Source organism: Zootoca vivipara, chromosome 15 (assembly GCF_965207765.1).
Source record: "Zootoca vivipara chromosome 15, rZooViv2.hap1.1, whole genome shotgun sequence".
Lineage (NCBI taxonomy): Eukaryota > Metazoa > Chordata > Lepidosauria > Squamata > Lacertidae > Zootoca > Zootoca vivipara.
Genome location: NC_142598.1, coordinates 5,877,857 through 5,903,842, shown reverse-complemented (window position 1 = coordinate 5,903,842; position 25,986 = coordinate 5,877,857). Strand labels below are relative to the sequence as shown.

General features: G+C 49.0%; 2 protein-coding genes across 6 annotated transcripts in view; both read left to right on the top strand.

The window, feature by feature from the left end:
- The window catches only part of TFE3 (transcription factor binding to IGHM enhancer 3), a 29,203-nt gene extending 10,774 nt beyond the window's left edge, over positions 1 to 18,429 (top strand). For 3 of the 5 annotated variants that reach the window (XM_088658900.1, XM_088658901.1, XM_088658902.1), the window contains exons 2-10: positions 2,171 to 2,284; positions 6,510 to 6,723; positions 8,615 to 8,890; positions 9,006 to 9,095; positions 10,165 to 10,282; positions 11,198 to 11,257; positions 13,442 to 13,517; positions 15,361 to 15,508; positions 15,611 to 18,429. In XM_088658900.1, coding sequence (XP_088515026.1) covers positions 2,171 to 2,284; positions 6,510 to 6,723; positions 8,615 to 8,890; positions 9,006 to 9,095; positions 10,165 to 10,282; positions 11,198 to 11,257; positions 13,442 to 13,517; positions 15,361 to 15,508; positions 15,611 to 15,919 — 1,405 coding nt within the window. In that variant the 3' untranslated portion in view covers positions 15,920 to 18,429. The remainder of the gene's footprint in view (positions 1 to 2,170; positions 2,285 to 6,509; positions 6,724 to 8,614; positions 8,891 to 9,005; positions 9,096 to 10,164; positions 10,283 to 11,197; positions 11,258 to 13,441; positions 13,518 to 15,360; positions 15,509 to 15,610) is intronic. The other 2 variants (XM_035140932.3, XM_088658903.1) reach the window with 1 other exon arrangement.
- A 3,531-nt stretch (positions 18,430 to 21,960) lies between these two features.
- The window catches only part of GRIPAP1 (GRIP1 associated protein 1), a 57,029-nt gene continuing 53,003 nt past the window's right edge, over positions 21,961 to 25,986 (top strand). The window contains 2 exon segments of the mRNA XM_060269059.2: positions 21,961 to 22,226; positions 25,887 to 25,953. Of these exon segments, the coding sequence (XP_060125042.1) occupies positions 22,185 to 22,226; positions 25,887 to 25,953 (109 nt within the window). The 5' untranslated portion in view covers positions 21,961 to 22,184.

Here is a 25,986-nt window from a genome sequence, read left to right as displayed (position 1 = left end):
TTCTGTGTGTGGGATTCTCTTTCCTTTTCCCCCAAGTTCAGTCCCAATACTGCTACTTTCTTTTTATTATGGCATTCTGTACAGTCTGTAGCCGTGAGTTCTCTTTCGCTTCCTGATATTTGGCACGCCAGAAGAGAAAGCCTTTCTGCTTTTGTGAGCTTCACAGCCGAGTGGGGATTTGAACCTGGGTCTCCCAAGTCCTTGTTCAGCATTCTCATACCCACAGCACCGGGAGGGGCCTGGGTGGTGGGGCAAAGCTTGTGGAGAGCTTCTTCTTCTTCTTTGGCGATCACTCGTAGCCGAGTAAGATTGTCTTCCATAAACACGATTTTAACAATGGGTCTGTAAGTGACTGTGGAGGCCAATTCTGGATCCACACTGGGCAGCATAACTGCCAAGTTGCTGTCGGAGAAATAAGGGACCGGGCCGGAAGTAGCAGACCGGAAGTAGCGCTGCCGCCATTTTGGAACTGGGCGGAGCATGCTCAGAAGTGACTTTTGATGCTGCTTTGCCCAGTTCCAAAATGGCCGTCGCGCCAGAAGTCGCACTGCAGCCATTTTGGAACTGGCCAGAGCAGCATCAAAAGTTGCTTCTGAGCATGCTCCGCCCAGTTCCAAAATGGCCGCCGCGCCAGAATAAACCGGGAAAAAACAAAAAATTCAGTTTTTTTCAGCTAGGAACAGCTGAAAAAACAGGGATTTCCCGGGGAATACGGGAGACTTGGCAGCTATGCTGGGTAGAGCTGGAACAGGGTAGGTAGCCATGGGGCTGTGGCCATGCGAACACACTGACCCAGCCATTCCACTCTTTCTGTTATGCCCACACAGCCCTGGCATCAATGCTCCTCTGTCTGCTCCAGGCTCATCTTGATAAATTGCAATAAAGCTGGTTTTGGGAGGTGATCTCTGTGCCACTGTGCCATTGTGGCTGCTGTCGTATGCCACACAGGCGTAGGCGTGTACACTCCACATTCCCATTGGTTCAGCCTTGCTGTGTGAAACAGGACTAAGAGGTACTCAACAGAGATTTAAGGGAGGAGAGGGAGGAACCTGAGCTTAAAACGCAGACTGGTACACAACATGCGGTAAAAGATGGCATCAAGGAAGTTGAGAAAAAGTGCAAATGCTGGTATACTTCCAATAGCCTTTTCCCCAGCCCTGGTGCATTCCAGTTGTTTTGGACTACAACTCCCATCAGTCCCAGCAGGCAAGGCCAAGGATCAGGGATGAGGGGAGTTGTAGCCCAGAACGTCTTTGGTGCACCACTTTGGGAGAACATCCGTCTGCTACATGAACAGTTGTTACTACAAGAATTCTGGCTTTCTTCCTCAAAAGTTCTAAATTTCCTACTGAGACTGAAGATGAACAATTTGAACAATAGTTTTGTCAGTTCTTAAACAGCGAGAGTGCAGCAAATAAAAAGGCACAGTCCATCAAAATAATAAATGCAGCAGGCAGACTTTTTTTAAAAAAAAGACATTGGGCCATTGCAGCAGCGGTAGAGAGGTCTCCGAAAAGCCATGTTTGCCAGGGCATCTAAAAGCACACTCTCTCTGGAGCCACAGCTGAAAAGACCCTGCATTGCAGGGGGTTGGACTAGATGACCCCCTGGTCCCTTCCAACTCTATAGTTCTATGATTCCATGACCCTGCGGGCCCTGCTCTTTCTGGATATCTGCTGTACTTCCGTCAGTGAGGAACACACAGAGCAGACCACTGGCATTGACACAAGCTGGGTGTGAGTGGGATGAGCATAGTAGGAGAAGGCCGTCCCTAATGTGTTTTTAAGATACAAACAGTCCCTTAACTTTAACCTGGAAATTAGTCAATCAGTGCAGATTGGACAAGACTGGAATAATATGCTCTGATTTACCTAGCCCAGGTAGCCGTCCAGTGGTGGCCTTTCTGCACCTGTTGAATGTTAGGGATGTTTCTTCACGTGTTTCAGGAGTCCACTGTGAAGATTGTGAACGGCCATGGCCAAGTCAGATGTCTCCAGAAAAGGGCACAGTTTGCCTACTCAGCAAAGCTGGCTAAATGCATGTTTTCTGCTGTATGGAGAAAGGCTTAGTTGGGGCTGTGTCTCAGCCTGTTGTCCAAGATAACAGCCTTTGCAGTTCAAAGACAACTCGCCTTTCTGACTCCGTTGTCCTTTGTCTTTTCTTCCAACAGCTTCAACTCCCTCCTTCCAGAGTCTGGGATTGTGGCTGACATTGACCTGGAGAATATCCTCTCGCTGAGCAGTGACAACTTCTACGAACTGAAGAGCCAGCCCATTGGAGTCAGGTAAGGAGCCAGAGGGCAGCCATCTTGGAACTGTCTTGTAAGCTTGAGGGTAGGCCCTCTGGGCTGCGAGGGGGAGAGAAGGGGAAGGCTTTCCGAATACCCCAAGATCACCTTGAGGTCAACCGGGATGATTTGCTTGATCTGCTGCTGTTGCGCAAGTGAACAAGGGAAACAAAGACGGACCATCCTTTTACACATGTTTCTGCATGTTTGGATGCTTGTGATGCTTCTGCTACCCTTCACTGGGGCAGAAGGATGTGTAGGTGCCTCCATTACGTTTGCATTGATGATCGTTAGAGCAGCTTAACTGTAAAGGGTCCCCTGACCGTTAGGTCCAGTCATGGACGACTCTGGGGTTGCGGCACTCATCGTGCTTTACTGGCTGAGGGAGCCGACGTTTGTCCACAGACAGCTTCTGGGTCATGTGGCCAGCATGACCAAACCACTTCTGGCGAAACCAGAGCAGCGCACGGAAATGCCGTTTACCTTCCCGCCGGAGCGGTACCTATTTATCTACTTGCACTTGATGTGCTTTCGAACTGCTAGGTTGGCAGGAACAGGGACCGAGCAATGGGAACTCACCCCGTTGCGGGGATTCGAACCGCCGACCTTCTGATTGACAAGCCCTAGGCTCTGTGGTTTAGACCACAGCGCCACCCACGTCCCAGCTAGAGCAGTATGGTGGCTCGTTTAAGGATTGCAGCCTCCTAGGGAGAGGAAAAGAGGCAAGATGATGTGAGGTCAGGCTAAGCCAGACGTTGGCAACGTTTTCCGGCCGTGGGCCGGATCATTTCGATGGACAATCCGGGGGCCGGACATGTGCAGAAGTGATTTCTGGCACCGCGCTGCCCATGTCCAGGGCTCTGGAAATTGCTTCTGCACATGTCCAGAAGCCAAAAATCGTGTTTGGGCATGCACAGAAGCGATTTCCAGCACCACTCGGCGAGTCCCTGCGCCGCGCTGTGCCGGTTTAGCGCAGCACACGGGGGACTTGCCAAGCGGGCAGCTCAGTGACCCGGCGGTTTATGGGCTGGATAAACGCCCGCATCCGGCCCATGGGCCGGATGTTGCCAACCTAGGAGCTAAGCCATTGTTTCTTTTTACCTTGCCCATGTCCCTTGGCAGTGATGATGTCTCTGGACAGAATTGCTGCCCTTGCTGAAGATTCTAATACAGTGGTACCTTCTCAAACTTAATCCGTTCAAGAAGTCTGTTCCAAAACCTAAGTGTTCCAAAACCAAGGCACACTTTCCCATAGAAAGCAATGCAAAACAGATTAATCCATTCCAGACTTTTGAAAAAACAACCCCTGAAACAGCAATTTATCATGAATTTTACTATCTAATGAGACCACTGAACCATAAACTGAAAGCAATAATCAATGTATTGTACTATAAAATAAATAAGGCGGTATTGTAGATGATAAAAATTAAAATACATTTGTTTTTCTGACCTGCACTGATGATAGTCATTATTTGGATGGGGGGCTTTTATCCATTTCCGCAGTCACACAATCAATCAATAAGTAGCTGAACTGGGTTCCACACAGTCACAAAAACAAATTAACTGAAAAAGCCTCAAAAACAAAAATGTAAATTAAATATCAAAAACAAAAGCTCCTAACTTAATCCGTTCTGGAAGTTTGTTTGACTTCCAAAATGTTCAGAAACCAAGGTGCTTCCAGTCCTGGTGCCCCGGAAACAATAGTCGACAGCCATTTGGCTTCTGAAACATTTGGTTTCTGAAAAACTGTCAAAAAGTGGAACACTTACTTCCAGGTTTTCGGCGGTTTGAGAACCAAGGTACCACTGTATAGGGGCATGCACATGTTTAGGAAATGCCCAAGACTTCTGCCGGCACAGTTTCTTTTAAGGCAGTGACCATTCTGCGTGGGGTTTCTATTCCTGGCCTCTGTGTGCGTCAGTGGAGTTATTTCCACCCCACCCTGTTCTGCCCCCATTCTGCCCTCTTCTGTGTCCAGAGGGACCCCCACAAAAATCAGCGATTGCCTGTCAGTTGGACTGGGTTTGGTATGCACTGACTGTAGAAGCTGGCTGTTGTTCGCTGACCCATGTTCACCTTTGGACTTAGTGAGGCAGGCAGCCCTCTGATGCAATGCAAACAGTGGGGAGGGAAGCAAACAAGATGGGGGAAATTCCCCTTGTCTGTCAACCCAGTGCTGTCTCCTGCATCCAACTCTGCAGAGCACAGGATGTGCAACTGGGTTTCCTGATCTGATTTCTCCGCAGCAACACTCCTCCTCTGAGCCACACAGGGAAGGGCAAGTAGCTCAGAGGTAGAGCATCAGTTTTGCACACAGAAGGTCCCACATTAATCCCTGGCATCTCGAATTTCTGTTGTAGACCGCCTTTTCTGTGATGTAGGTACAGTGGTGCCTCGCTTAACGAATGCCCTGTAAGACGAATTTTTCGCTGGACGAATGGATTTTGCGATCGGAGGTTGCCTCGCAAGACGACGAGGTTTTCTATGGCTGCTGCTTCGTCTTGCGAGGCATGGTCATAGAAAAATGAACCTCCGACTGTGCCAGAAGCGGCTTAGTCATGCTGGCCACATGACCCGGAAAAACTGTCTGCGGACAAACATTGGCTCCCTCGGCCAGTAAAGCGAGATGAGCGCCACAACCCCAGAGTCGTTCGCAACTGGACTTAACTGTTAGGGGTCCTTTGCGTTTACCTTGCAGGATGTAAGCAGGGGCTGCTTAAAGACAAAGGGAGATTCAGAGTTGTTGGTTGCAGAGCAGGGAAAGAGAACAATGCAGGGAGATTAGGTGTGTTGGAGAAGAAGGGTTGGGGGCTGCAGTTAAAGGACTATGACCGGTGAGTGGAGATAGGCCCTTAATCACAGGGATCTGCCGTTCTTGTGGCTAATTATTCAGCAGAAATTGACCACATATCTGTTTCTTCCTCACATCCAAGGGGGCCTGAAAATGTTCCTCCCTCTCTCCCCCAGCACCTTTTTCTCTTTCTCGAAGCTCTGATTTTAAGCCACCTCAGCCACCTCTAAGCCACCTTTCTGGGTGTTTTAGTGTGATGATCTGCAGATCAGCTGCAGTTATGTAGTACTCTGTCCCTGTTACGGATCAGGGCATTCTCCCGGCACAATGATCAAAGCAGCCTAGCTTGTTCATTTATTTTGTTACTGTATGGATAGCTAATGGAATTTCCCATCCTTTAATGGCACCCACAATTACTTGTTTAATTTACATATGCAAACGGCCTTCTCCCACTATTTGCTTTTGTAATGAAAATGTTGTCGGCCCCCTTGGGAATTTCTGGGTTCAAGGACAGGTAATAAGCCCAATAAATAAATAAAATCAATAACACAAAGCCCATTCTTATAAATTGTCTGCGTAGTTTTTAAAGCTAGAATGAAATGAAAACAGGCCTCGGTATTTTGTAGGCTGGAAAGAAATTAGACTGTGATATTTTTTTTGTAGAGTGTTTTATTATTTCATTTTATAACGTGTATGAGCGAGAACAATTATAACAACAGGCAAATTAAAAGATGAAAAACAAAAATATAAAATAGGCATTTAGAATGAGTAGTTGCCCATGAGTCCAAGTAAAGATTATCAACTTTATCAGACCATCAAGTCTAGTTGTAAATCTGTCATGCTTGTGATGAGGGTTGTCTTGAAAATGATGGTTTTGATACATAGGTCATAAAGGAATGCCGGAGCATATAAAAAGCAGCTGGAGGTTCTAGCCTTTGTTGAAATCTGAAATTATAATAATTTTATTATTTATGTGCTGCCCATCTGATTCAGGCTGCCCCAGCCACAAATTTTTCTTTTAAAAGAACTTTACCAACTGACGGAACTATTGTCTGATAAAGATGTACACTCAAATGGATGAGAATCTCAGCATTAAATGTTCTATAGACATCTGACATTAAATTCTCCTGTTCAGTAGATTTTTATTTCTATTCCATCTCTGAGGCTGACATCCCAATTTTATACATTTTTAAAAAATAGTTCTCTAATGTGCTTAATCTAAAGTTCCGTTAGTAACATCAGCTTTTGACTGCCTGTTTTGTTCTGCTTCCAGGTTGTGTCAGGGCAGGGAATCTTGTCACTAGTTTCATTATAGGAGTGCGCATAACCCTGGCTATGTAGTGAGATTTCCTTGATGGCTGCTGAATGTTCTCTCTCTCTCTCTCTCTCTCTCTCCTTCTGTGTGTGTGTCTCCTTCCTCTGTTCCGGCAGCCCTCCGAGTGCCCCAGCTCAGGGTCCCGCCATGTCGTCCCGCGTGCTTCTCCGGCAGCAGCTGATGCGGGCGCAGACGCAAGAACAAGAGCGCCGGGAGCAGCAGCAGGCGGCACAGTTCACTCCGGGGCCCCCTGCGCCTTCCACGCCTGCCATTTCCATGAGTCCCCTCGCGCGCCCTGCCCCTGCGCAGGTTCCCGTGGAGGTGCTGAAGGTGAGTCGGAATGAGAGAGGAAGTCCGGGAGGGATGGCAGTCTCAGCTCTGATCTTGCCCGGAGGGACTGTGTGGTAGGAGGAGGGCTGGGTGGCCTAGTGGTGGGGGCACTTCCTTCTTTGGGGGTGGGATGCTGCAACACTGTAACAGGGAAAAGTGCAAGATGGCCATGAAATGGTTGGTGGCTTCAAACACAACTTGAGCTGGCTGGTATAAGTCATCATTGAAGTGTCTTTCTGCTGCGTGCTTGTGGTACCATTGAGGTTAGCGCTCATTGACCTTTTAGGTCTGTGGGTACATTTGAACTTTTCAGTGGGTGCCACCCATACCTGCCAAGTTGCTGTCAGAGAAATAAGGGACCGGGCCGGAAATAGCAGACCGGAAGTAGCGCTGCCGCCATTTTGGAACTGGGCGGAGCATGCTCAGAAGTGACTTTTGATGCTGCTTTGCCCAGTTCCAAAATGGCCGTCGTGCCAGAAGTCGCACTGCAGCCATTTTGGTACTGGGCAGAGCAGCATCAAAAGTCGCTTCTGAGCATGCTCCGCCCAGTTCCAAAATGGCCGCCGCACCAGAATAAACCGGGAAAATACAAAAAAAATCCGTTTTTTTCAGCTAGGAACAGCTGGAAAAACGGGGATTTCCCGGGGAAAACGGGAGACTTGGCAGCTATGGTGCCACCCTCTCCAGTCACTCCTCTCTCCCCTCCCCTGGATCAGCCCCCACACATAGAAACAAAGAGAAAGTGCACCCCCCCACACACATACGCAAATGCTTCCCCCAAAAGTCAGATCCAGCAGAATCTGAGCCTTGAAAAGTGCAATAAAGGCGAAAAAAGGAAGTGGGAAAGAACATCACTCTTTCAACTTCCTCCTTAAGCTCCGTGTACATTTCAAGGGAGAAAAAAGTAGCAATTCTCACCTCTGGGGAGGTAGTGAACCTAGGGAAGGGGGTCTCAGAGGCTTCACGGGCACCATGCTCAGTGGCATGACATTGGTGGCCTCTGGTTTAGGTAGATCAGTACGGGAAGAAGCTTGGTCAGCTTCCCCCAATGTGGTGTTTCTCCAGAAGTTTTGGACTACAACTCCCATCAGCGGAGCTGGTGGGCTTGGTGGGTCAGTGGTTCTGCCCTGTGACATGAAGGGGCTTGATCTGGCCTCTCTTTGATTCCCTTCAAATGCATTATTTATTTTGAAACATTTCCATCCTGTCTTTTATTTTGAGAGTCTGCTTAATGACCAAGTCATTTAAGTCTGCTTAAAATGCATCTCTGGGTTATTTGTGGGGCATAGGAATTCGTTCATTCCCCCCCCCCCTTCAAAATATAGTCCGGCCCACCACATGGTCTGAGGGACGGTGGACTGGCCCACGGCTGAAGAAAGGTTGCTGACCCCTGATCTATGTCTTTTACGATTGCTGTTGAGCGTGACTATCTCTAGGGCAGGCATCCCCAAACTGCGGCCCTCCAGATGTTTTGGCCTACAACACCCATGATCCCTAGCTAAGAGGACCAGTGGTCAGGGATGATGGGAATTGTAGTCCAAAACATATGGAGGGCCGAAGTTTGGGGATGCCTGCTCTAGGGTCTCAACCCAGCTGAGGTGCTCTTTGGGGTTTGCTTTGGGCTATAACTCTCCTCATCCCTTTGAGCTCAGCCCAGCTCAAGGGATGGGCAGTAGGATCCCATGGAAGAACCGGCAGCATGCTCTAAGGCAGGGATAGTCCAAAACATCTGGCAAGCACAGAGGCTGCCCCTGCAGTTGCTCCTTATTCTTCGAAATGCAGCCTTCTCCCTCATAAGTGCAGAGGTTGGGCTTCAGCTGCTTGAGTTCTGGCTGGCTGGCGTTCTTTTTCCTGTGGCTAATGTCCCTTCTCTTTTCACCTCTGAGCTTAGGTCCAGACCCACCTGGAGAACCCCACCAAATATCACATCCAACAGGCGCAGAGGCAGCAGGTCAAGCAGTACCTCTCCACTGCCATGGGCAGCAAGATGGCAACGCAGGCTGTAGCTGGGACGAGTCCGGGGGGCCCCACCTGCTCCCCACAGGCTGCCTCTGCTCCTGAGCCCCAACATGGTTTGGCTAAGCAGCCGGGAGTGGCGGGGGCCCCCGGCAGTGCCCCCAATAGCCCCATGGCTATGCTGAACATTGGCTCCAGTTCTGAGAAAGAGGTGAGTCAAACCCTACCTCAATCACCTTTTGTTTGTCCCTCCCTCCTTGCTTTTTAAAAGACTTCTGATTAAGGTCTCTTATCTCAGGTTTAACTTCTTCCCGTTTAAAAATTAGATTGATGATGTCATTGATGAGATCATCAGCCTGGAATCCAGCTACAATGATGAAATCCTTAACTACGGAGGCCTACAGATGCCCAGCACTGTGAGTAGCCTTTTTTTGTGGGTTCTCAGCAGAGGCGTGATTGTGGGGGGGAACTGGAATTTAAAATGGATCAGAACTTCCAGCCATAGCTAGCACAACTTATAGGGCTGTCAACTGATTATTATTATTATTATTATTTTAAAAATCAGTTCATTGATTTAATCTCCTCTGTTGCATTACAGTCGTACCTCGGGTTACGACCACCTCGGTTTGCGAACAGTTCGGGTTACGAACTGCGCAAACCCGGGAGTGTTTTCGCCCCGCGCGCGTGCGCAGAAGCGGTGCACGCGCGATCGCGCGATCTGCGCATGCGCAAAGCGCGAAAAGCGCGAAAATCACGCTTTGCGCATGCGCAAAATGGCGGCGCCCATCGCGTTCGGTTTACGAACTATTCGGGTTACGAACTGCGATCCGGAACGGATCGCGTTCGTAACCCGAGGTATTACTGTAATGGGTGGAAGTTAATAAATCTTACTTATGCGGAGAAACTTTTCAGCTTCTTCTTTCGTCAGCAGCTCTGATTAAAACGAGAGGATGCTGTTGCTGAATAAATTTCTCTTTTATTAATCGCAGTAGTGTATATCTTGTTTTAACCAAATCCCAAAAGGGATCTGGAGCTAGCTTATGTGCAGCGCTGCTTGGGTGAATTGTAATACAGTACACTGAAGAGCAGAGAGCTGCCAGGGTGGCGTGAGGGGCACTGCCCTGTGGCCTGGAGGCCTTGCCCACTTCTCACTTGGGCCAGTCTTATCCATGTGAAAGTACAGTGGTGCCTCGCTAGGCGAATTTAATTCGTTCCACGGGTCTTTCCTTAAAACGAAAAATTCGTCTAGTGAATCCCATAGGAATGCATTGAAATTTTTTTTGCCCATAGGAACGCATTAATTGAATTTCAATGCATTCCTATGGGAATCCGCGATTCGCTAGATGAATTTTTCATAAAACGAATTCGTCTAGCGAGGCAACCTCCGCTCGAAAAATCCTTTCGTTAAGCGGAAATTTCGTTAAGCAGGGCATTCGTTAAGCGAGGTACCACTGTAAGTTGAACTCTTCCTATGATTCTGTGCAGCTGCCAGTCTCTGGAAACCTCCTGGATGTGTACAACAACCCAGGAATGATGGAGCCAGCTGTGACAGTTAGCAACTCCTGCCCGGCTGACCTGCCAAATATCAAGAGAGAGATGTCAGGTACTGGGAATTCTTGCATTCCAAAGCATCGGGGCTCAGCAGAAGTAAGACGCTGTACAGCTGGGAAGGGGTAGCAACAAGGGCGTACCCACCACGGGGCAAGTTAGGGCAGCTGCCCTACTCTAGAAGCAGGGCTGGTGGGCAGAGGTGGAGCACAGTCCGGCGGAGCGCGAGTTCGCCATTCCCGCCGCGCCGCGCCGACCCTCCCTCCAGCTCCCCGGCGCGCTCTCAGGCAAGGCCAAGCGCGGCGGGGAACCAGGGAGTGCGGCGCGGTGGGCGGGAACGCCGAACTCGCGCTCCGCTGGGCTGGGCTCCTCCTCCGCCCACCAGCCCTGCTTTTAGGGAGGGGCACAGCCTGGCGGAGCGCGAGTTCGCCGTTCCCGCCCGCCGCGCCGCACCCTCCCTCCAGCTCCCCGGCGCGCTCTCAGGCAAGGCCAAGCGCAGCGGGGTACCAGAGAGTGCGGCGCGGCGGGCGGGAACGCTGAACTCGCGCTCCGCTGGGCTGGGCTCCGGCTCCGCCCACCAGCCCTGCTTCTAGGGAGGGGCATAGCCTGGCGGAGCGCGAGTTCGCCGTTCCCGCCCGCCACGCTGCGCCCTCCCTCCAGCTCCCCGTCGCGCCCTCTGGCAAGGCCAAGCGCGGCGGGGAACCAGAGAGCGCGGCGCGGCGGGCGGGAACGCTGAACTCACGCTCCACTGGGCGGGGCTCCGCCTCCGCCCACCAGCCCTGCTTCTAGGGAGGGGCACAGCCCGGCGGAGCGCGAGTTCGCCGTTCCCGCCCACTTTGTGGCCCCTCCCCTTCCGTGCATTGGCCCCTCCCCTTGCCCCCCCCTAGTTTTGATCCTGGGTACGCCCATGGGTAGCAACTTCAGAGTCCTCCCTGACCATCATTTTTGTGGCTTATGTTGTCTTCCTTAGCAGAAAATGAAGCCAAAGCATTCCTGAAGGAAAGGCAGAAGAAAGACAACCATAATCTGAGTGAGTACCCTTTACTGGTGAAAACGCCACCTTAAAAATTATTAAAGCGACCTTGTGTCGTGTCCCACTTAAGTGCTGCTGAAATTAATGGACCCAGAGTTATTCATGTCTGCAAATTTCAGTGGGCCTGCTCTGAGGATAAGGAGTGCAGGATACCTTGGTGACGGCAAGAGAGTATTTAGTTACCTATCTGTGATTTCAAAACCTAAGCATTGCATACTTTCCGGGGGTGGGCAGCTTGTAGGTACATAGAAAGTGCCCTTGTATCGACTCAGATAGTTTGCATTGTCTGCTCTGATTGACAGCAGCTCCCCCAGGGTCCCTGACAGAACATCAGTCTCATCACCAGCCAGCATGGCCAATGTTCAGAGATGAGGGAAGTTGCCGTAGAATCATAGAACTGCAGGGACCACTAGGGTCATTTAGCCCAACCCCCTGCAATGCAGGAATCTTTTTGGCCAGCAACCCTGAGATTAAGAGACTCATGGTCTATCAACTGAGCTATCCTAGGAGGATAGAATTTTGGGGCTAAGCTAGAGTTGATACAGTAGGCTAACCTAAGGCCCGGGGGCCAGATCTGGTCCAATCGCCTTCTCAATCCAGCCCGCAGATGGTCCGGAAAACAGCGTGTTTTTACATGAGTAGAATGTGTGCTTTTATTTAAAATGCATCTCTGGGTTATTTGTGGGGCATTGGAATTCATTCCATTATTTTTTCCCAAAATATAGTCTCCCCCCCCCCACAAGGTCTGTGGACTAGCCTCCTGCTGAAAAAGTTTTCTGACCCCTGCAGTACACTCTACTGTTTTGGGGTGTTAGTTACTCGAATGCCTTTGGTCCACTGATGCATTTTAACCTACCAAACTTGAATGCATATTTTAAATTTTATGTTAGCTATTATTGTTTTAAAGCAATGGGCAAGAGGAAATTTGTGGTGGTGTTAACCAAGGTGTATGTTTGGAGGTTTGGATGCTAAACCGGTTGGTCCTGTTGGATTGATCCAAAAGTGGGGCGGGGAATGAGGGATGGTTGGTTGACACAACTCAAACCAGTGTTGGGATAGGAAGTAAAAGTGCAAGGTTGCTAGGCCCGTGGACCTGATCAGGCAGGAGTGTGCAAACTGGCTGAGCCGGTTAACAGAGTATGCCCTGCGCTAATCTGATGGGTTAAGAACAGGATTGGCTGACTCAACTTGTTTGGTAGTGGCCAATGTAACTTCACTCTCTCCCCACTGCATTTCCCCAAACATTTTGTGAGATGTACCCCACACCATTTGGGCCCTGTAGCTGAGCTGCAAGTGTGACCATGTATAAGCCTAGATTTTGCACAAGCACTGAGGAAAAATCACCCTGTGTGGTACTGGAACAGGCTGTGGCACAACAATAGGAGCAAAATCCTGCACCAAGATCCCCCAGCTTCTGTGGCAAAAAGGCGCTGGATTCTTGCAGCCTTTATAAATTATGGAAATTAAGCCTGTTCGGGCAGCTTCTCCTTCACATGTTGAAGGTTATGGGGAGGAACAAGGAGCTACTCAGGTCTCTGAATTCCTGACTACTGGAAATATTATTGAGCAGCCTGCCTGGCACCTGAGACTTCACCAGCGGTACTGCCTACATCAGGCATCCCCAAACTTCGGCCCTCCAGATGTTTTGGACTACAACTCCCATCATCCCGGACCACTGGTCCTGTTAGCTAGGGATCATGGGAGTTGTAGGCCAAAACATATGGAGGGCCGCAGTTTGGGGATGCCTGGCCTACATGCTTACAAACCTATCTTTACAACCATAAGGGCTGGGTTTTCTCTCTAAAGAAACCCGAGATCCTCGGGAAGCTGAATCTGGTGCCCAGTTCCACTTGGTTCTCTGCTTGTGTGCCATTTCAGCATACTCCCAGCCCTGAATCCAGGGCTCATGCCAGTAAGGTAAAGTTTGAGGTTTGGAGGTGTACCAGGCAGAGAGAAATACCTGGCTGACTTTGGGCAAGGCACCGCATTCTCTGCCTCGCCTACCTTATAGGGCTGTTGTGGGGTTAAATGAGATGATCGAATGGCAAAAATGCTTTGCTTTCTGGAAAGTGCTGTGGAAATGAGGTTTTTTTTGTTATTTTCTTAAACTAATAAAGTAAACACGAGTAGCCATGCTTTAATGATATCTAGTGCCACTTTCGTTTCTCTCCCTCTTGGCAGTCGAGCGGCGGCGGCGGTTCAATATCAACGACCGTATCAAAGAGCTGGGGACTCTCATCCCCAAATCGAATGATCCGTAAGTATACCGTAGTAGATGAATGACAACTGCTCAGCACCGTGAGATAAAGGCCTGTTGGGGGGTGGGGTGTGTGTGTGGAGGAAGGCTGTGAGTTCCCCTCCCTTGAGAAGCCTGCAGGTGTAGGACACCCTCTGCCAACCTGGCACCCTCTGGACATAGCTGCCAAGTACCCCGTTTTCCCCGGGAAACCCCCGTTTTTACTTACCTTTTCCCGGTGGTCCCCCGTATCACTTCGTCTCCCGTTTTTCTCCGTTATTTTCTCCTGCCAGCAGCCTTTTTTTTTTCCTTTCTGATTTGCCCTTCTATGGGCACAAAAAATGGCCACCGTCGGCTTCAAAAGTCGCATCTACGCATGACTGGAAGTGCGTAGACGCGACTTCCGGTGTCAGCAGCGGCCATTTTTGGTGCCCATAGATGGGCGGGGCGACACCAGAAGTTGCGTTGACGCACTTCCGGTCATGCATAGAAGCTACTTTTGAAGCCGGCGGCGGCCATTTTTGGTGCCCATAGAAGGGCAAAGCGACACGTCGACGCAACTTCCGGTGTCACACGGCTGCCAGTCCCGGATTCTGCCCTCTGGAAGTATTGGGCTACAATTCCCATGAGCTGTGTTCGCTGGGGCAGATGGGAGTTGTAATCCAAAATATCTGGGAAAGGGGGGCATCAGGCTGGTGGCAATGCATTCATCCATCTTCTAACTGCTGTTGTGTTCTAAATGTGTCTTCAGTACCGATAGTATACCTGTTTGGATGGCAGGATTTTTTTGCCTTTGAGCTATATCTTACCAGTATATACAGTGCAGTGTAGAATATATTGTATATATGTCTGTATACTCATGAAGGATTCATTCTCTGAATGCCTCTCCATATGTAGCCAGAATGACACCATCCACGTAGAAGTGGGGAGGTGTCAGCAGGCTTGGTGCAACCCCAAAGTTGCAGAAGCTCCAAAACCTTTAGGATAAAATCCCTTGGGCGGCAGGGAATGAAAATAACCCAATGAGGACTTGGCATGCCCAGTGGTCATGGAAACTGACTGACTGGCGGGGGGGAGAGAAGGAAGGAATGGAGTATCCTGGCAGTGGTTAGGGAGCCTGCCAGCCAGCCAGCCATGTATACACACAGCAACATTTTGTGGGAGGTCCTACATTACTTAGTCCAGTGTTTCTCAACCTTTTTTGGGCCAAGGCACACTTGTTCCATGAAAAAAATCACGAGGCACACCACCATTAAAAAAGTTAAAAAATTTAACTCTGTGCCGCCCTATATTGACTATATAATTATGACTGTAAGAAACACTTGCCAATTGCTGTGTTGGTTGCAATCTCCTGTAATAAGGCTTCACAAGCCGCTGATTTCTCTGCCAGCACAATCCTTTGCTCAGCAAGTTTCAGGTTGAGCTCATCCAGCCAGCTTCTTTAAGTTTGTCTAAAACCACCCTCCCGTGGTGGTGGCTGTTGAGAGCTGCGCTCGCCCCGCGTCGTGACCCGGCCGGCTTCCTTTCCGGCGGGTCAGCGCTGTGTATTGGTGGCCGCCAGGCACGCGACAATGCAAATCGCCCTTCTCGTCGCCGCACGTCGCGGCACACCAGCCAGCGGAACAGCAGTTGGGAAACGCTGACTTAGTCCACTAGCTATGATACCTAGGGCTGCAGATTCTAGGGCAGCCATCCTTTTGGTGCCCCGCTTGCGAGTGCCCAGGGGCATCCGGCTGTCCTGCTGTTGGAAGCAGGGTGCTGGACTCCACAGGACCTTGGCCCGGCAATTCTTATGAGTGTGTATTGGAATGCACGGACCTTGCTTGCCCAGGTGGCTAGCTCCTCTTCCCCCCCTCCTTCCTAGGGAGATGCGCTGGAACAAAGGAACCATCCTCAAAGCCTCGGTGGATTACATCCGGAAGCTGCAGAAAGAGCAGCAGCACTCGAAAGAGATGGAACTCAGGCAGCGCAAATTGGAGCAGGCCAATCGCAGCCTGCAGCTGCGAGTGCAGGTAGAAAAAGCGGGTGCCGTGCTCAGGAGGGGGTGGGGTGCAGAAGGTGTAGTTCAGGCATGCTGCTGGGTCTCACTCTCCCATCTCTGCTCTCTTCCCCAGGAGCTGGAACTCCAGGTGCAAATGCACGGGCTGCCCTTGCCTTCCACGCAGGGGCTTCTGACTCAGCCCTTGGGAGGAGACCTGGTCCCTTCCTTTGCAGAGTCCCTGGATCTGCCCTTCACAGCAGAGGAACTGGGGCTGGGCCTTGCTCTGGGATCCGACGGGGGAGCCCTGCAGGATGTTCTCATGGACGATGGAACCGCTCTGTCCCCGCTGGGTGCCTCCGATCCGCTCCTCTCCTCCGTCTCGCCTGGCGCCTCTAAGGGCAGCAGCCGCCGTTCCAGTTTCAGCATGGAAGATGATTCGTGATGGCAGCGCTTGGGACTTTTTGGCAATGGAAGAGGAGCCGGAGAAGGCTCCCACCCTTACTCATCATGCCCTGCTCCTGCTCTTGACTATTCCTCTCCCTCAAATCTTGGAGGCTTCTTCGCCTCTGCTGCTATATAGGCTGTGCCCCTTCCTTTCCCTGACATTCCATATTTTGGAGAACTTGACCTGCTGCCTCTTTAGCAAGAGGGCCATGGAAAAGAGGGGCTTGCAGAGCCATATATTACCAATCCTCCCCTGGAGCAGGAGAAATAGGGTATCCCATCACAAAGTGAGGGGCCCTAAGCCTTCTAGACCCAAGCTTCAGAAACTCTGGGAATAGTGGATTTTTGTGTTTCCCTAAACCTGCCGTTTTAAACGTTACTAGGGCGTTTCTTTAACACTGTGTGAGGAGTGTATCCACAAACCTCAGTTCATCCACTCCAACCCTGAGTTTGCATTCTTGCGCCTTTGCTGTATATAATTTGGGGAAATTAAGGTGGGTGAGGAGGAGAAAGTGGCCTCCTTGCTTTTGCGTAATTTAGAGGCACTCTCCCCTTTAAAAAAAGTTAGATTTATTTTATATAGTTATCGGACATTTTTTATTTGTAACTCTCACCCTTTCTTGTTTAAAGTCGGCAGATTCAACATTTTATCAAAACTACCGCTTTTAATTTTTAATTATTTTTTTCTTCGTCTCTTTCCTTCGGTTCTGACCTGACTGCAGAAAAACTTGATTTTTGTCCCTTGTGACTTCTTTGTGGGCAAAAAAAGGGAGTTGGGTGCAGAGGCAGAAAAATCCGTGAAATAATGTTCTTGTTCATGTGGTTGCATTTAAGGGTACATTACTGCCACAAAGCATTTAATTGTCACCCCTCTTTGTTTTTTTTAAATATAAATGGAGCTATAATCAAGTTTTTTTATATACTCAAAAACTTTTTGCATACCAAATGGACATTAGGAGAAACAGAGAGCAAATGAGACTGTACTGTTTATTGAATCCACTAGTTTTTTAAAATACTGGAAGCGGGCTTCTGTATGAGCCAACTCTTTGTTGGGTGTAAAAGTGTGGCCGCAATTGCTGCAGAGACAATCATTTGGGCTCCAGTATTAGCCTCACCACTGTTTGAATGTGTGTGAACCCCTTCGAAACAGAAGTGGTCACGCAGGAGTAGCTGTCTCAAAATATTATCTAAAAGCACTAAGCTTTTATGGCTTTTTAGGGCTGGGTATGGCTTTTTTAGGGCTTTTTTAGGGCTTGAGGGACCCAGGTGGCTCTGAGGGACCCAGGTGGCTCTGTGGGTTAAACCACTGAGCCTAGGGCTTGCTGATCAGAAGGTCAGCGGTTCGAATCCCTGTGGCGGGGTGAGCTCCCGTTGCTCGGTCCCAGCTCCTGCCAACCTAGCAGTTCGAAAGCACATCAAAATGCAAGTAGATAAATAGGAACCGCTACAGCGGGAAGGTAAACGGCGTTTCCATGCGCTGCTCTGGTTCGCCAGAAGTGGCTTTGTCATGCTGGTCACATGACCTGGAAACTATACGTCGGCTCCCTCGGCCAATAATGCGAGATGAGCGCGCAACCCCAGAGTCGGTCACGACTGGACCTAATGGTCAGGGGTTCCTTTACCTTTACCTAACTTGTGCCCCTCTAAGAAGTTATTAGATTCTACCTGCCGTCATCCCCTGATCATTGGCCATCCTGCCTGCGGCTGATGGCAGTTTAAATCAAACAGCTTCTAGAGGGCCTTGGGCCTCTCCCGCACTTTAGAATCACAGCATAGTCTGAAGTCTGTGCTGGAAAATGGAATACCAGACGTCTGTCCTTCAGGAAGTGTAATTTTGGGTGGGATTCAACTAATGAGGCCTGTCCGCGGAAGCCCAGTGCCCAAACCTCCATTTCTAGCCTGGGGCTTCTCTCAATCTCATCCACACATCCCATGAAATTGGCTCTGGGGAGGTCGGGAGAACTTCTGGAACAGTGGGGGGGTGGGGATTGCTCCATCTGGCAAGCCAAAAAGGAACAATCACCTTAGCACAATGTTGAATTTCACCCTTCGAAACTGAGAAGAGCTGCCTTACTGGAGGTTGTCACTGGGTAGGAGGAAATATGGGTAGTTTCTAGGCTGGGACCTTCATGAGCTGCAAGTGGGGGGTAACAGGAGTGAGTGTTCAATGTAAACCAGACGCTGTAGTGGTATTCCAGGGTGTGTTGTTCGTAAGAAGCAAGAGGACCGAGAGCAGAGGAAGTTGCAAAAATGAGATTAGGGCAAGTGGTCGTAGATCTTAAAAGGAGTAGAACTGGGTTCCATTAACAAAAGGTTGGTCTGATTAAGGGGATGAAAGGGATGGAATTTCAGGCTGAGGGAAGGGGCTGGTTTTCCTGTTGTGGATTCTACACCCTCAGTGGTGACCCAGATTGCACCTTCTGTCCTTTTAATTTGTATGTTTAAACATTCCCACTACCAGTACTAGAAGCTTCTAAACAAATAAACCAGCAATGACCATTTTCTATAGCTACTGTGGTACCTTCAAGAGGTTTAGCGTTTTTTTTTATATGGCAGCCTTACTGTGAAATACTGCACAGCTAATACCAAACCATACTAATGCATACACATATGTGTGTTTTAGTTACAGGTAGGTAGCCGTGTTGGTCTGAGTCGAAGCAAAATAAATAAATTCCTTCAGTAGCACCTTAAAGACCAACTAAGTTTTTATTTTGGTATGAGCTTTCGTGTGCATGCACACTTCTTCAGATACACTTGAAACAGAAGAGTTAGACCCTTATGTATATACAGAGGGTGGTGGGGGTGGGTGGGAATGGGTGATGGGCTGATGGGAGTGGTAAACCTGTAGATGGCTGTTAATGACTGCTGATGACTGCAATTGGTCCTGCGGGGGGGGGGGGGTCCTGTGTATACATGTGTATTTTTATTGGCATCAATCTGTCTTGACGGACAACAGTGCACCTCTACAGGTGAAGTCAAACTACTGCATTAGGAGCACTGACGTGACCTCCCTGGGGCACAAGCTTGCATGGAAGTCCAGGGCTACCCAGATGACAACACCCTCCTCTTGGCCTCGCTGATGTGGACCAAACAAAAGCAAAGTAATACGTTAGGCACCAGCTTGGCTGCAGGAGTTGCTGGAAGGAGGAGTACAAAGCGCCATCTTTTTGTAGGGCTTACTCCTTAGCCTTTTCTGCTTCCGAATATATCCTGCAAGGCAGCAGAGGTTTAGGATCAGTTTTCCTTCTCCTAGATGGTCCCCACTCCCCTCTACTACAGCATGTGCAAAAACCGCCCCCTTGACCATTGGAACCATGATGGTTCTCATCCATCCGCCAGAGCCTGTCTTCACATGCAGGGGAAGCCCCAAGGGTTTGAGACCCATTGGCTCCTTTCACCTGACTTAGCCAGTCAAAACTGCTTCCTGGGATGTAGCTGCTGGTGCATGCCGACAGCTTCTAGGAGCTACAGGTAAGAGCCGAGTGCAGGGTGGAGACCAAAGGAGGACAAACTGACCCAGAAGGAGCAGGAAGTGTCACCAGAGGTAGGGGAAAGGGGGGCACGTTGAGCCATTTTTTTACTTTAAGCTCTACACACCTCAAAATAATGCACATAAAAGAAAACTTTTGAATTTAACATTTATTAGGTACTATTCTAAACAAAATCAAAGGATTAATGTTTCACATTTGATGGAATAAAATGACAAAAAATCACATTTAAGTTTTCAAAGAAAATAATGGATCAATATGCCCCAGTAGTGGGGCACATTGACCCTTCATTTGGGGCACATTGAGCCATTCAAATTTAAGAGCAAAGAAGGCATTTTTACTACACAGTATAAACTTCCAAAAGAGTTTCAAAAATATCTCAAAAGTTATTAAGAATCAGCATCACTTCATCTTGTCACTCCATTTGCCTTGGCAAGTTCCAAAACTTCAATAGAGATGTGGCTGTCATGGTTATCTAGAATCAGAAGCACTTATTTGGAACTTAATAGAGTATTTGATGAAATGGTTCATCCATCGAATAAAATTATCGGCTGTCATCCATCCACTGGGATGTGTAGCACCAATGCAGTCTTTTGGACCCTTTTTTATCATATAATCTTTGAAATGCACCCTTGGAAATATGAAAAGTGGAGGAATGCTGTTTCCCAATGCATTTATACGTGCACACATTGTCAAAAGAGTTCCCTGTTCTGCTGATGTCATTCAACCAACTTGCTTTGCACCTTTCACAGCAATTATTTTTGATGGTTTCTGCACTGTGGTTACACCAGTTTCATCTACATTGTATATATCACCTGCTGAGAAATTACTTCTTTCTAGAATGAAGTGGAGTTCATCAAAGAACTCATTTACGTTAACACGGTTGAAGCTTGTTGCTCTTGACAAACTTGTTGCCTGTGGAATGCGAAGTGACAGTAAAGCAGAATGACATTTAATAAATCCTTCTGCCCAATCTAAGCCAGCCTTTTCATTTTTCTCCCAAGTTGGTGGCATTTGAATTTTATTCTTACTCCCAAACTGATACGCCAATTGTCTTGCTGCATTTTTTGAAAGTCCATAATGAAGTCGTGAAGCTTGTTGCAAGTAATCCACCAGACATACACATTTATTAATTTACACATTTGAAGAATTGTAAACTAACAGAATATAACACAAAAACTAATAAACTATGAATGATATTTTCCATGGGGTACATTGATCCATGCTCAATGTAGCCCATTTCCAATTGGATCAATGTGCCCCACATCACCACTATTTTAAACAAAACAGGCTGGCAGCCATGACAAATATTTTAGAACATACTATAGCTATATTAAGGACCCAGGTGGCGCTGTGGGTTAAACCACAGAGTCTAGGGCTTGCCGATCAGAAGGTCGGCGGTTCAAATCCCTGCGACAGGGTGAGCTCCCGTTGCTCGGTCCCAGCTCCTGCCAACCTAGCAGTTCGAAAGCACGTCAAAATGCAAGTAGATAAATAGGAACCGCTACAGCGGGAAGGTAAACGGCGTTTCCATGCGCTGCTCTGGTTTGCCAGAAGCAGCTTTGTCATGCTGGCCACATGACTCGGAAGCTGTCTGCGGACAAACGCCGGCTCCCTCGGCCTATAGAGCGAGATGAGCGCCGCAACCCCAGAGTCGGACAAATAAATGAAAAGATACCTTTACAACTTTTAGAGCTACATGGTTGACAATACATATATTTTTTTTTACTAAAGCTTACCTAATTTAACAAATCTGGAATTTTGTTTAAACTTATTTGAAAACCCAAACCCAAAGACAGTATGTAGTATCACTGTTGTTGTTGTACTGTTGCCACAAACTTTGTATAGAAGCTAAAGTACGGATTTAAAATGGAAAGGAACAATGGCCCCATTTTCCCCTATCATTTCTCTCAGGCTTGGGTGACTCTAACCCCTCTCGCTCTCTGGTAACTACGGACGTACTCTGTACATTCTCTACAATGTCCCAACCGATGAGCACTGCAGTGGGAATTTAACAGTGCACTACGGTACTTCAGCTTCCACTACCTCAGCAGATTCAGGCCTAGTTGCCATGTTGGTTTCCTTGACAACCTGCCTAGCTGGGCCCTGCTCCACAGTCTGGATACAATACGCCTGTTATTCGATGCCCTTTTTCCCCCCACAGCCCCAGCAGGGGGGCTGTGGAAAGCGCCGAAATCTATACAATACCGCGGGCCTCTGTGGGCTCCGCTGCGGCCTCTTCCACCGCCCCGTCCTCCCTCCGTCGACCTGCCCCGTGAGAGCAAGCAGGGAAAGAAACGCGCAGCGTCCTCCGGAGCCGGTGTGCTTCGCGTGCCTCCGCACTTTCTGTTTCCCCCGTTCCATCCCATAATAGGGACTGGCGGGGCAGGGAAGAGTAGAAGCGCGAAGAGTTAAGATGCCTCCCGACCTCTTGGTCATCTTCGCTCGTCGCGCTTCTCCTCCTCGCTTCCTGTCTTCGGCACGTCTACCTTTCCTCACTTCCGGCCTCCAGGCGCCTTTCCCTCTTCCCCCCTCCTTCGCTTATGCCGCTCTGCTTCCGGTGGGAGTGGGGAGGGAGGAGAGAGAGAGAACGAGAGAGACTGAAACCCCCCATTCAGATCGTTCCTCTTCCCGGCTTCCTCTCTATGATCTCCTCTTAAAGCCATCCCGGGCCGGGCGGGGGCGGGGCTTCTCCCCCTCCTCCCCCGCCTTCCCTCCTCCTCTCTTGGGTCGAACCAAGCAGGATCCGAACCGGGGGCCGGAGGGGGAGGGAAGATGGCGCAGGCCTTGTCTGAAGAGGAGTTTGAGCGCATGCAGGTGTGTATGGCCGGGCGGCCTGGCTGGCTAGCGTGCGGTGGGGGGGGGGGGAGGGAGTGGGGCGGGACGTTGGGAGGAACAGCACCCCAGTGGGTGTCATGAGCGGGGTGGGTGGGTGCCGTTGAAAGTATTCAGGGCTGGTGGAGGTCCAGTTGCCATTATGATTTTTTGGGGGGACAGAGTAGAGATGCAGAGAGCGGTGATGCCTGAAGATTTGAGGTTGGGGGCGGGCTGGGGGGGGCAGAACTGGGTGGGAGCTGTTATTATTTGTTTATTAAATTTGTATAGCGCCTTTCACTTCAAGATCACCCATAAAGAGAACCTAAGTACATAATGATAAAACCCCAATAACAAACCAACAACGCCCCCCAATACATATTTAAAAGGCTGTAGATTGTTTAATCAGTTGTGTGATATATGTGTGTGTGTGTGTGCATTTGCTGCATTTTTTCTTTCTGGTTCATGGTTAAAAACGCATTAGGTCAGGGCTGAGGAGCCTGTGGCCCTCTAGATGAGCCTTTCCCAAGCTTAGGTCCCCAGGTGTTGTTCGACTACAACTCTCATCATCCCTAGCCAGCAGGAAGAGTGGTCAGGGATGATGGGAGTTGTGGCCCAACAACATCTGGGAACTATCCTCACCCTGCCCACCAGGTTGAGAATGGCTGCTCTAGATGTTTCTGGGTTGCAGCTCCCATCCCACCTGACCACTGAGTGTTCCAGCTGGGGCTGGAATTCAGCAAGATTTGGAGGGCCACAGCTTCCCCACTTGTTCCTTAAGTGCATTCCTAAAAATTTAACGTGCGTAAGCCAGCCCTTGGCCTGTGGGAATGATCAAACACAGAACTTTTGAATTGGTAGCCTCTGCTGATGTTTGCTTTAAACCTTTAAGTCTGCTTTCTGTTGCCTCCCCCCAGATTATTATTGGCAAATTCTCATATAAACTGAAAATAAATTCATTTATTTGACTTTATGTACTACCCTTCATCAATAGATCTCAGGATGGTTCACATATTTTTTAAATAAAAAAACATCCTTTTTGTGGCTTCCTGTCTGTTGAATTGTCCCCTCCTCTGAACTAAGCTGAACACCAACACTGATGTCGTTAAAAACCATTGTTAAAATCCCACTTATTTTTCCTGGCCTTCACTGGCCATTACTACCAGCATTGTGCATTCTTTTTTATGATCTTGTCATTTCAGATGAAAGGCGGTATCTAAATATTTTAAAGAAATAAAGTAGAATAAACATGCTTCCCCCAACCCACCCTACCATGCTCTAACTCTACATTTGCCTCCCAACTTCTTGCAGGACTTGCTGGCCTCCTGTATACTAAGAGACAGAGAACAAAGAATGGAGTTCCTTTGCCCTTTAAATCATGTGTGGGGAATCTTTTGGTCCTCCAGATGGTGCTGAATTACAACTCCATCTGCCATGAATGCTTTGATGGTGTTTCCTGCTTGGCAGGGGGTTGGACTGGATGGCCCTTGTGGTCTCTTCCAACTCTATGATTCTATGATTCCATCAACCCCAGCAAGCAGCCATGGATAATGGAAGTTGTAGTCCAGCAACACCTGGAGGGTCAAAGCTTTTTCACATATGTTTTAAATAGTTGTAGAAGAGGGGATTCTAGCAGATGTAGCTTTTCTCTCCTGCCACCATTTCCTCTTCTATTTAACTATTCATGGAGCCTTGTTCTCATTTGTTATTTGGTCCTCCTAGCATACACAAGGGGACACGGGTGGTGCTGTGGGTTAAACCACAGAGCCTAGGGCTTGCCGATCAGAAGGTCGACGGTTTGAAACCCTGTGACAGCGTGGGCTGTCCCGTTGCTTGGTCCCTGCTCCTGCCAACCTTGCAGTTCGAAAGCACGAAGTGCAAGTAGATAAATAGGTAGCGCTCTGGCGGGAAGGTAAACGGCATTTCCGTGCACTGCTCTGGTTCGCCATGCTGGCCACATGACCCGGAAGCTGTACTCTGGCTCCCTTGGCCAATAACGCGAGATGAGTGCCGCAACCCCAGAGTTGGTCACAACTGGACCTAATGGTCAGGGGTCCCTTTACCTTTACCTAGCATACACAAATGTATGCCAAGGCATCTTTGCTGATTTCCATCATCTTGCACCTTGCTGTGCCCCAGAATCTTTAGGGGCTCAGTTCATCCCTGTAGGGGAAGCAGTGTCACGTCCTCCTTTGCTTTCTTCTCTTGCTGCTGCTTTCCTCAGTTGTTTCCCCTCTGGCCGCCTTGGAACCCAAGAAGACCAGGCCAAAGGCCCATCTAGTCCAGCACCCTGTTTTCAGAGTGGCCAAGCAGATGTCAGTGGGAAGTCTGCAAGCAGGAACTCCCCCTTGTGATTCCTAGCAACTGGTATTCAGAGACGTAATACTTGCAACCTTGGAGGTAGAACATAGTCAGTAGCCCTTCCTGGTTCACTGCTGGGTGTTTCACCCACGCTGCTTTACTTTTGAAGCATGAAAAATGGTGAATGAAGTTCCCATTCTCCAGTTGCTTTTATAAAATAAGAGATCAAACAAGAAAACTGTTCTGTCTGGCATGGTTTCAAATTGGATGAGATTCCTGCATCACAGGGCGTTGGACTAGATGATCCTTGGGGTCCTTTCCAACTCTACAGTTCTATGATGATATATCCCATTCCTTGACCTCTTATTCCCACTCCCCAACCACCTTTGGTCCCATAACCAGATCACAGGTTGCTTTCCCAGAGTGCATAAGGACCCATTGGTCCTTGATTAATCACATGCACAGTGGAGAATTTTACCTGTGAAGGGGCATGTTAATTTCACTGTAAGGGTGCTGCCTGTTTCCGCAAGTAGGTTTTTGATGTATACGAGGGAACCTGAGGCCCTACAGATGATCTTGTACTCCAACTCCCATCAGCCCCAGCCACCAGAGCCAGTGGTCGGGGATGATGGGAATTGTAGTCCAACAGCAAGGTTCCCCGTTCCTGATGAATATAACACAGTAAGAAACTTGGTCTACTTCATTTTGTTTTAGGACCTTGAGGGGGTCAGTTCAGTGTCAGGAGAAACCAGTTAGCAATGAAAGGAGCCGTGGAGGGGGGTTGTCATGTGATAAACACAAGGACTCTCTCTGCCCTGTTCCAGACTTGGTTATGTTGACTTTCTGATACCTGCAGCAACTCTTTCCAGCACTCAAAACAATGTATGCTTTTTGCTTTGCTGCTGAAACACAACTATCCCCTATGGGGAAGAAGGCAGCTAATACAATGATTTCTTTCATGGATCAAAAACATATGTAAGTTGTGGGGTGGGCTATTAACAGAGTTAAGACTATAAAGCAGGAGTCTTAACTCAAGCCCAGTGTGACTGGGCTACAACTCCCATTAGCCCTGACCATTGGCACTGCTGGCTGGGCTTGATGGGTGTTGTTTGAGTACAACCTCTGGACTTCCCCAGAAAGTCCCCAGCTCTGAACTCCTGGGTGAAATATGGCTGACTGCGTGGTGTTTGGCACCTCATCCACAATCCCAGAGTCACTTATGCCACGCATTGTATCCCAAGGAACTCATGTTCCCGACTTGAGCAGTGGGAAAAGCCCTGGGCTCTTGGCCACAAACCTGGCCAGAGTTCTGCATTGACTGGCCCTGCCAGCTTCTTCATACTTTCCTGTTTCTCTTGCTAGGCTCAGCTACTGGAACTTCGGACTCAGAATTACCAGCTTTCGGATGAACTCCGCAAAAACACTGCTGGTAAGAAGCGGACCTTTCCCAGCCAGCCCCCTT